The following is a 9,709-nucleotide window of genomic DNA, read 5'->3' on the forward strand; positions in this document are numbered from 1 at the left end:
CTGTCTCACACCTGTCCCACCTGTCTCACCTGTCCCTCACCTGTCCCACCTGTCCCACCTGTCTCACCTGTCCCACACCTGTCTCACCTGTCTCACCTGCGCAGGACTCCCCGCTGAAGGCGGTGCAGATGCTCTGGGTCAATCTCATCATGGACACCTTGGCCTGGCCCACCTGAGCTCACCTGTCTCACCTGTCCCACATGTCTCACCTGTCCCACCAGTCTCACCTGTCCCACCTGTCCCCATGCAGGACTCCCCGCTGAAGGCGGTGCAGATGCTCTGGGTCAATCTCATCATGGACACCTTGGCCTGTCCCACCTGAGCTCACCTGTCCCACATGTCTCACCTGTCCCACCAGTCTCACCTGTCTCACCTGTCCCCATGCAGGACTCCCCGCTGAAGGCGGTGCAGATGCTCTGGGTCAACCTCATCATGGACACCTTGGCCTGTCCCACCTGAGCTCACCAGTCTCACCTGTCCCACCTGTCTCACCTGTCCCCACCTGTCCCACTTGTCTCACCTGTCTCACCTGCACAGGACTCCCCGCTGAAGGCGGTGCAGATGCTCTGGGTCAATCTCATCATGGACACCTTGGCCTCGCTGGCTCTGGCCACCGAGCCGCCCACGGAGGCGCTGCTGCTGCGCCGGCCCTACGGCCGCGACCACCCGCTGCTGTCCGGCACCATGCTGCGCAACATCCTGGGCCACGCGCTCTACCAGCTGCTGGTCATCTTCACCCTGCTCTTCGCTGGTCAGTGACACTGGGGACACCATGGGGACACCATGGGGACATGGGGACACTAGGGACACAAAGGGACATCCTGGGCCACGCGCTCTACCAGCTGCTGGTCATCTTCACCCTGCTCTTCACTGGTCAGTGACACAGACAGGGGACACTGGGGACAATGGGGACAATGGGGACACCATGGGGACACTGGGGACACTGGGGACACTGGGGACACTGGGGACACTGGGGACACAATGGGCCACGCGCTCTACCAGCTGCTGGTCATCTTCACCCTGCTCTTCGCTGGTCAGTGACACAGACAGGGGACACTGGGGACACTGGGGAGAGGTCCCACACCCATGTCCTTGTCCCTGTCCCCATGGGTGTCCCCATGTCCCTGTCCCTGTCCCGGTGTCCCTGTCCCTGTGCTCATGGGTGTCCCCACGTCCCTGTCCCTGTCCCCATGTCCCTGTCCCCATGTCCCCGTGTCCCTGTCCCCAGGGGAGGTGCTGTTTGACATCGACAGTGGCCGCTCCGCCCTCGGAGCAGCGCTGTCCCCATGGGTGTCCCTGTCCCCATGTCCCTGTCCCTGTCCCCGTGGGTGTTTACATGTCCCTGTCCCTGTCCCTGTCCCCAGTCCCCATGTCCCTGTCCCTGTCCCCGTGGGTGTTTACATGTCCCTGTCCCTGTCCCCATGTCCCCGTGTCCCTGTCCCCTGTCCCCATGTCCCTGTCCCTGTCCCCATGGGTGTTTACATGTCCCTGTCCCTGTCCCCATGTCCCCGTGTCCCTGTCTCCAGGGGTGTCCCCATGTCCCTGTCCCTGTGGGTGTCCCCATGTCCCTGTCCCCATGTCCCCGTGTCCCTGTCCCCAGGGGAGGTGCTGTTTGACATCGACAGCGGCCGCTCGGCCCCGCTGCACGCGCCGCCCTCGGAGCAGCGCTGTCCCCATGTCCCTGTCCCTGTGGGTGTCCCCATGTCCCTGTCCCCATGGGTGTCTTCATGTCCCCACGAGTGTCCCCATGTCCCTGACCCCATGTCCCTGTCCCTGTGGGTGTCCCCGTGTCCCCACGAGTGTCCCCGTGTCCCTGTCCCCATCGGTGTCCCTGTCCCTGTCCCCATGTCCCTGTCCCTGTCCCCATGTCCCCACGAGTGTCCCCGTGTCCCTGTCCCCACGAGTGTCCCCATGTCCCTGTTCCCATGGGTGTCCCCGTGTCCCCACGAGTGTCCCCGTGTCCCTGTCCCCATGGGTGTCCCCATGTCCCTGTTCCCATGGGTGTCCCCGTGTCCCCACGAGTGTCCCCATGTCCCTGTCCCCATGGGTGTCCCCATGTCCCTGTTCCCATGGGTGTCCCCGTGTCCCCACGAGTGTCCCCGTGTCCCTGTCCCCAGGGGAGGTGCTGTTTGACATCGACAGCGGCCGCTCGGCCCCGCTGCACGCGCCGCCCTCGGAGCACTTCACCATCATCTTCAACACGTTCGTGCTGATGCAGCTCTTCAACGAGCTCAACGCGCGCAAGCTGCACGGCGAGAGGAACGTGTTCGAGGGCGTGTGCGCCAACCCCATCTTCTGCGGGATCGTGCTGGGCACCTTCGCCGTGCAGGTGGGACAGGGGACACACAGGGGACACACAGGGGACACACAGGGGATACACAGGGGACATACAGGGGATACACAGGGGACATGGGGACACACAGGGGACACACGGGACACACAGGGGGCAATGGGGACACACAGGAACGTGTTCGAGGGGGTGTGCGCCAACCCCATCTTCTGCGGGATCGTGCTGGGCACCTTCGCCGTGCAGGTGGGACAGGGGACACACAGGGGACATGGGGACACACAGGGGACACACTGGGGACATGGGGACACACAGGGGACACACAGGGGATACACAGGAACGTGTTCGAGGGGGTGTGCGCCAACCCCATCTTCTGCGGGATCGTCCTGGGCACCTTCGCCGTGCAGGTGGGACAGGGGACACACAGGGGACACACTGGGGACATTTGGGGACATGGGGACACACAGGGACACACAGGGGACATTTGGGGACATGGGGACACACAGGAACGTGTTCGAGGGGGTGTGCGCCAACCCCATCTTCTGCGGGATCGTGCTGGGCACCTTCGCCGTGCAGGTGGGACAGGGGACATGGGGACATGGGGACACACACCGGGGACACACAGGGGACATGGGGACACACAGGGGACACACAGGGGACACACAGGGGACATTTGGGGACACACAGGGGACACACAGGGGACATGGGGACACACGGGACACTCAGGGGACATGGGGACACACAGGAACGTGTTCGAGGGGGTGTGCGCCAACCCCATCTTCTGCGGGATCGTCCTGGGCACCTTCGCCGTGCAGGTGGGACAGGGGACATGGGGACACACAGGGGACACACAGGGGACACACTGGGGACATCTGGGGACACACTGGGGACACACAGGGGACATTTAGGGACACACAGGGGACACACAGGGGACATGGGGACACACAGGGGACAATGGGGACACACTGGGGACACACAGGGGACATGGGGACACACAGGGGACACACCTCAGGGACAGGGGACACACAGGGGACACATGAGGGACACACAGGGGACACACAGGGGACACGGGTCACAGGGGACATGGGGACACACGGGGACATGGGGACACACTGGGGACACACAGGGGACACACAGGGGACACACAGGGGACATGGGGACACACAGGGGACATGGGGACACACAGGGGACACACAGGGGACATGGGGACATGGGGACACACAGGGGACACACAGGGGACATTTGGGGACATGGGGACACACAGGGGACATTTGGGGACACACAGGGGTGTGTGGGGGTGGGTGTGCCCCTCCTGTGACCCCCCCATGTCCCCAGTGTCTCCATTGTCCCCCCAGGTGCTGATCGTGCAGTTTGAGGCTGTCCGGGCTGTGTGTCCCCAATGTCCCCAGTGTCCCCAATCCCCCCATTGTCCCATTGTCCCCAGTGTCCCCAATGTCCTCCACGTCCCCATTGTCCCCAATGTCCCCACGTCCCCAATGTCCCCAGTGTCCTCCATGTCCCCAATCCCCCCATTGTCCCCAGTGTCCCCAATCCCCCCATTGTCCCCAGTGTCCCCATTGTCCCCAATGCCTCCCAATGTCCCCAATGTCCCCAGTGTCCCCCAGTGTCCCCAATCGTCCCCGTGTCGCTGTCCCCAGGTGCTGATCGTGCAGTTCGGGGGTGTCCTGGCTGTGTGACCCCCATATGTCCCCATGTCCCCAATGTCCCCATGTCCCCAATGTCCCCGTGTCGCCAATGTCCCCAGGTGCTGATCATGCAGTTCAGGGGTGTCCTGGCTGTGTGACCCCCGTATGTCCCCAATGTCCCCAATGTCCCCGTGTCGCTGTCCCCAGGTGCTGATCGTGCAGTTCGGGGGGAAGCCGTTCAGCTGCTCCCCCCTCAGCGCTGAGCAGTGGCTCTGGTGCCTCTTCGTGGGCGTGGGGGAGCTGCTCTGGGGGCAGGTACGGGACCCCAGACCCAACTGGGGACCCCAGACCCAATTGGGACCCCAGACCCAATTGGGGATCCTAGACCCAAAGGGGACCCCTGGGCCAATGGGGACCCCAACCCAAGGACCCCTGACCCAACTGGGAGCCCAGACCCACCCAAGGGACCCCAGACCCAACTTGGGACCCCAGACCCAATTGGGGATCCTAGACCCAAAGAGGACTCCTGAGCCAATGGGGACCCCAGAGACAAATAGGGACCCCAGACCCAACAGGGACCCCAGACCCAATTGGAGATCCTAGACCCACTGGGGACCCCTGGGCCAATGGGGACCCCAGACCCAACTGGGACACCTGAGCCAATGGGGACCCCAGACTCAATGGGGACCCCTGAACCACCAGGGACCTCAGACATAGTGGAGACCCCAGACTCACCAGGGACCCCCGATCCACCAGGGACCCCCACCCGGGGACCCCAGACCCAAAGGGGACTACCATGCAGAGGGACCCCCACCCACCCAGAGAGACCCCAGACCCAACGGGGACCCCTGTCCCCATTGTCCCCAAATTCCCTGGGGGTGTCCCTGGGGATGTCCCCACTGTCCCCAAGGCTCTGAGGTGTCCCCGGGGTGTCCCCAAAGTCCCTGGGGGTGTCCCCCATCCCCAGGTGCCTGGTCTGTGCCCGGGGGGGCCCAATGACCCCACTGACCCCACTGTCCTGGGGGTGTCCCCAAAGTCCCTTGGGGTGTCCCTGAGGTGTCCCTGGGGTGTCCCCACTGTCCCCAAATTCCCTGGGGGTGTCCCCAGTGTCCTGGGGGTGTCCTGGGAGTGTCCCCAAAGTCCCTTGGGATGTCCCTGAGTGTCCCCGGGGTGTCCCCACTGTCCCCAAAGGTCCTGGGGGTGTCCTGGGGGGGGGTCCCTGGGGTCCCCCCTGTCCCCAAATTCCCTGGGGGTGTCCCCAAAGTCCCTGGGGGTGTCCTTGGGGTGTCCCCCCCGTCCCCAAATTCCCTGGGGGTGTCCCCAAAGTCCCTGGGGGTGTCCCCACTGCCCTGGGGATGTCCCTAGGGTGTCCTGGGGGTGTCCCCGGGCTGTCCCCACTGTCCCCAAGGTTCTGAGGTGTCCCTAGGGTGTCCTGGGGGTGTCCCCGGGCTGTCCCCACTGTCCCCAAGGTTCTGAGGTGTCCCTGGGGGTGTCCTGGGGGTGTCCCTGAGGTGTCCCCGGGGTGTCCCCACTGTCCCCAAAGTCCTGGGGGTGTCCCTGAGGTGTCCCTGGGGATGTCCCCACTGTCCCCAAGGCCCTGAGGTGTCCCCGGGGTGTCCCCACTGTCCCCAATGTCCCTGGGGGTATCCCTGAGGTGTCCCCGGGGTGTCCCCACTGTCCCCAAGGCTCTGAGGTGTCCCCGGGGTGTCCCCCGTCCCCCCAGGTGCTGGTCTGTGTCCCGGGGGGGCCGCAGTGTCCGAGCCCCTCGGGGGGTCAGTGGCCGCAGGGGCCGGAGCCGGACGGGCAGGACGAGCTGGACGCGGCCGAGCTGCGGCCGGGGAAGGTGCTGTGGGTGCGGGGGCTGAGCCGCATCCAGACCCAGGTGAGACCCCCGAAATAACCCCAGACCCCAAATAACCTGCACCCCAAAATAATCACAAACCCCCAAAATAACCCCAAACCTCCGAAATAACCCGCACCCCAAAATAAACACAAACCCTGAAATGATCACAGTCCCCAAAATAACCCCAAACCCCAAATAACCCGCACCCCAAAATAAACACAAACCCCCAAAATAACCCCAAACCCCAAATAACCCGCACCCCAAAATAAACACAAACCTTGAAATGATCACAGTCCCCAAAATAGACACAAACCCCAAAAATAAACCCACACCCTAAAATAATCACAGTCCCCAAAATCATCCCAACCCAAAAATAATCACAGTACCCCAAAATAAACACAAACCCTCGAAATGATCCCAAATCCCAAAATAACCCCAACCCTGAAATAATCAGAGTCCTCAAAATAAACACAAACCCCAAAAATAAACACAAACCCCAAAAATAAACACAAACCCCAAAATAAACACAAACCCCAAAAATAAACACACACCCCAAAATTATCCCAAACTCCAAAATCATTCCACCTCCCAAAATAACCCCAAACCCCAAAATGATCCCACACCCCAAAATAAACCCAAACCCCAAAATAATCACAGTCCCCAAAATCATCCTAACCCCGAAATGATCACAGTCCCCAAAATACCCCAAAGCCCAAAATAAACCCAAACCCCAAAATAAACACAAACCCCAAAAATAAACCCAAACCCCAAAATTATCCCAAACTCCAAAATCATCCCACCTCCCAAAATAACCCCAAACCCCAAAATAAACACAAACCCGAAAATGATCACAGTCCCCAAAATAAACACAAACCCCAAAAATAAACCCAAACCCCAAAATCATCCCAAACCCCAAAATAACCCCAAACCCCAAAAATAAACCCAAAGCCCAAACCCCAAAGTGATCCCAAACCCCAAAATTATCCCACCCTCCTAAATAAACCCAAACCCCAAAATAAACCCACGCCCCAAAATAAACTCACACCCCAAAATCATTCCAAACCCCAAAATAAACACAAACCCTAAAATTATCCCAAATCCCAAAATGATCCCAAACCCCAAAATGATCCCGAACCCCTAAATAACCCCACACCCCAAAATAAACAAAGTCCCCAAAATAAACCCAACTCTTAAAAATAACCACAAACCCCAAAATAAACTTAAACCCCAAAATAAACACAAACCCCAAAATAAACCCAAACCCCAAAAATCATCTCAAACCCCAAAATAATCACAATCCCCAAAATGATCCCAATCCCAAAAATAATCCCAAACCCCTAAATAACCCCACACCTCAAAATAACCCCAAATCCCCAAAATAAACCCACAACCCCCAAAATGATCTCACCCCCTAAAATAACTCCACACCCCAAAATAAACACAAACCCCAAAATCATCCCAAACCCCAAAAATAAACCCAAACCCCAAAATCATCCCAAACCCTAAAAATAAAGCCCAAAATAATCACAATTCCCAAAATTATCCCAAACCCCAAAATAAACCCAAACCCCAAAATTATCTCACCCCCCAAAATAACCCCACACCCCAAAATAAACCCAAACCCCAAAAAATCATCCCAAACCCCAAAATTATCCCAAACCCCAAAATCATCCCAAACCCCAAAATTATCCCAAACCCCAAAAATAAACCCAAACCCCAAAATAATCACAATTCCCAAAATAATCCCAATCCCAAAAAATAATCCCAAACCCCAAAATTATCCCCAACCCCAAAATAACCCCAAACCCCAAAATAATCCCACCCCGCAAAAAATTCTGTGTTTTATCCCAAAAAAATTGAGGAAATCCCTAAAATTTGGGAATTCCCAGGAGGAAAATGGGAGGTTTGGGGGCTTTTAGGGAAATTTTGGGGTTTTTTTGGGGTGTTTTAGGGGAGGATTTTGGGGGTACTTGGGGTACTCCCCAATTCACCTCTTTTATCCCCAAAAAATTTGGGAAAAACCTCAAAATTTGGGGATTTTTGGGGTAAAAGGGGGGAAATGGTTTGAGGGTCTTATTTTGGGGGAGGGGAAGAATTTGGGGGTTCCTGGGGGGTCTTTTTTGGGGAGGTCTGGGTTGGTTTTTTTTGGGGGGTCTGAGGATTTTTGGGGGAGGTTTTGGGTTTTTGGAGGGTTTTTTTGGGGTTGGACTCTGGGATTTTTTTGGGGTGGCTTCTGCTTTTTTTTTGGGGGGGGGGATTTCTGGAGTTTCTGGTTTGGTTTTTTTTTTTTGGGGGGGCACTTTTATATTTTTGGGGTGCCCCCCTCTCAATTCCCTCCCCTCGCCCCAAATTTGGGTTAAAAAAAACGGGGGGAGGAATTTTGGGGGGGGGGATTTTACTCTATTTTTGGGGTGCCCCCCCCCAAAATTTGGGTTAAAAAAAACGGGTGGGGTGGATTTTGGGGTGGTTTCTATTTTTGGGGTGCCCCCCCCCCAAATTTGGGTTAAAAAAACGGCTGGGGGGAGGAATTTTGGGGGGGCGTTTCTCTCTATTTTTGGGGTGCCCCCCCCAAAATATGGGTTAAAAAAAAGGGTGGGGGGGAATTTGGGGGGGGGGGTTCTCTCTATTTTTGGGGTGCCCCCCCCCAAATTTGGGTTTAAAAAAAAAAACTGGGGTGTGGGGGTTTTGGGGGGGTTTCTATTTTTGGGGTGCCCCCCCCCAAAATATGGGTTAAAAAAATGGGGTGGGGGGGAATTTGGGGGGGGCGGTTCTCTCTATTTTTGGGGTGCCTCCCCCCAAAATATGGGTTAAAAAAAAGGGTGGGGGGGAATTTGGGGGGGGGGGGTTCTCTCTATTTTTGGGGTGCCCCCCCCCAAATTTGGGTTAAAAAAACGGGTGTGGGGGAATTTTGGGGTGGTTTCTATTTTTGGGGTGCCCCCCCAAGTTTGGGTTAAAAAAAAACGGGTGGGGGGAGGAATTTTGGGGGGGGCGGTTCTCTCTATTTTTGGGCCCCCCCTCAAATTTGGGTTAAAAAAAAAACGGGTGTGGGGGGATTTTGGGGGAGTTTCTATTTTTGGGGTGGCCCCCCTCAATTCCCTCCCCTCCCCCCAAATCTGGTTTTAAAAAACGGGGGGGGGGGGGAATTTGGGGGGCGGTTCTCTCTATTTTTGGGGTGTCCCCCCCCAAGTTTGGGTTAAAAAAACGGGTGTGGGGGGGATTTTGGGGGAGTTTCTATTTTTGGGGTGCCCCCCCTCAAATTTGGGTTAAAAAAATGGGGTGGGGGTGGAATTTTGGGGTGGTTTCTATTTTTGGGGTGCCCCCCCTCACTCCCCTCCCCCCCCCACAGATGCGGGTGGTCCGCGCCTTCCGCAGCAATTTGGGGGGGGGTCCCCCGCCCCTGGCCCGGCCCGAGCCCCCCCTGGGCCCGTTCGGGGCGCCCCCCCACGCCGAGCTGATTTTTGGGGACACTCGCGACATCCCGCTGATCGACGACACGGACGCGGAGAGCGAAGCGCCCCCGATCCGCGCGCCCCGCCCCCCCCCCGAACCGCAACAACAACCACCGGCCCCTCCCCCACCCCGGCCGCCTGCACAGCCTCGAGACCTCGCTCTGAATTTGGGGGGGGGGGGGGGTGGGGGGGGGACCCCCCAAAAATATCCCCCCCCAAAAAATATCCCCCCAAAATCGTCCTGCTCTAATTAGGGGATCCCTAAAAAAAATTCCCCCCCCCCCCAAAAAAAAAAATCGTCCTGCTTTAATGGGGACCCCCCCCAAAAAAAATCCAAAAATTCTCCTGTTCTAATTGGGGACCCCTCCCAAAAAATCTTATTGAGATTGGGAATCCCCCCAAAAAATCCCAAAAATCCTCCTGTTCTAATGGGGACCCCCCCCAAAAAATCTTATTGAGATTGGGGATCCCCCCCAAAAAAAAA

The 9,709-nt window shown here is 57.7% G+C and overlaps 1 protein-coding gene across 1 annotated transcript in view; it reads left to right on the plus strand.

The window, feature by feature from the left end:
• Positions 1–9,401, plus strand: part of LOC130263308 (plasma membrane calcium-transporting ATPase 3-like) — a gene marked incomplete at its 5' end in the record, with an annotated part of 29,530 nt that extends 20,129 nt beyond the window's left edge. The window contains 9 exon segments of the mRNA XM_056510813.1: positions 538–751; positions 2,118–2,329; positions 2,444–2,533; positions 2,614–2,690; positions 3,033–3,102; positions 4,141–4,248; positions 5,657–5,815; positions 9,123–9,304; positions 9,306–9,401. Coding sequence (XP_056366788.1) covers positions 538–751; positions 2,118–2,329; positions 2,444–2,533; positions 2,614–2,690; positions 3,033–3,102; positions 4,141–4,248; positions 5,657–5,815; positions 9,123–9,304; positions 9,306–9,390 — 1,197 coding nt within the window.
• Between the last annotated feature and the right edge of the window lie 308 nt (positions 9,402–9,709).

Source organism: Oenanthe melanoleuca, chromosome 25, assembly GCF_029582105.1.
Source record: "Oenanthe melanoleuca isolate GR-GAL-2019-014 chromosome 25, OMel1.0, whole genome shotgun sequence".
Classification (NCBI taxonomy): Eukaryota; Metazoa; Chordata; class Aves; order Passeriformes; family Muscicapidae; genus Oenanthe; species Oenanthe melanoleuca.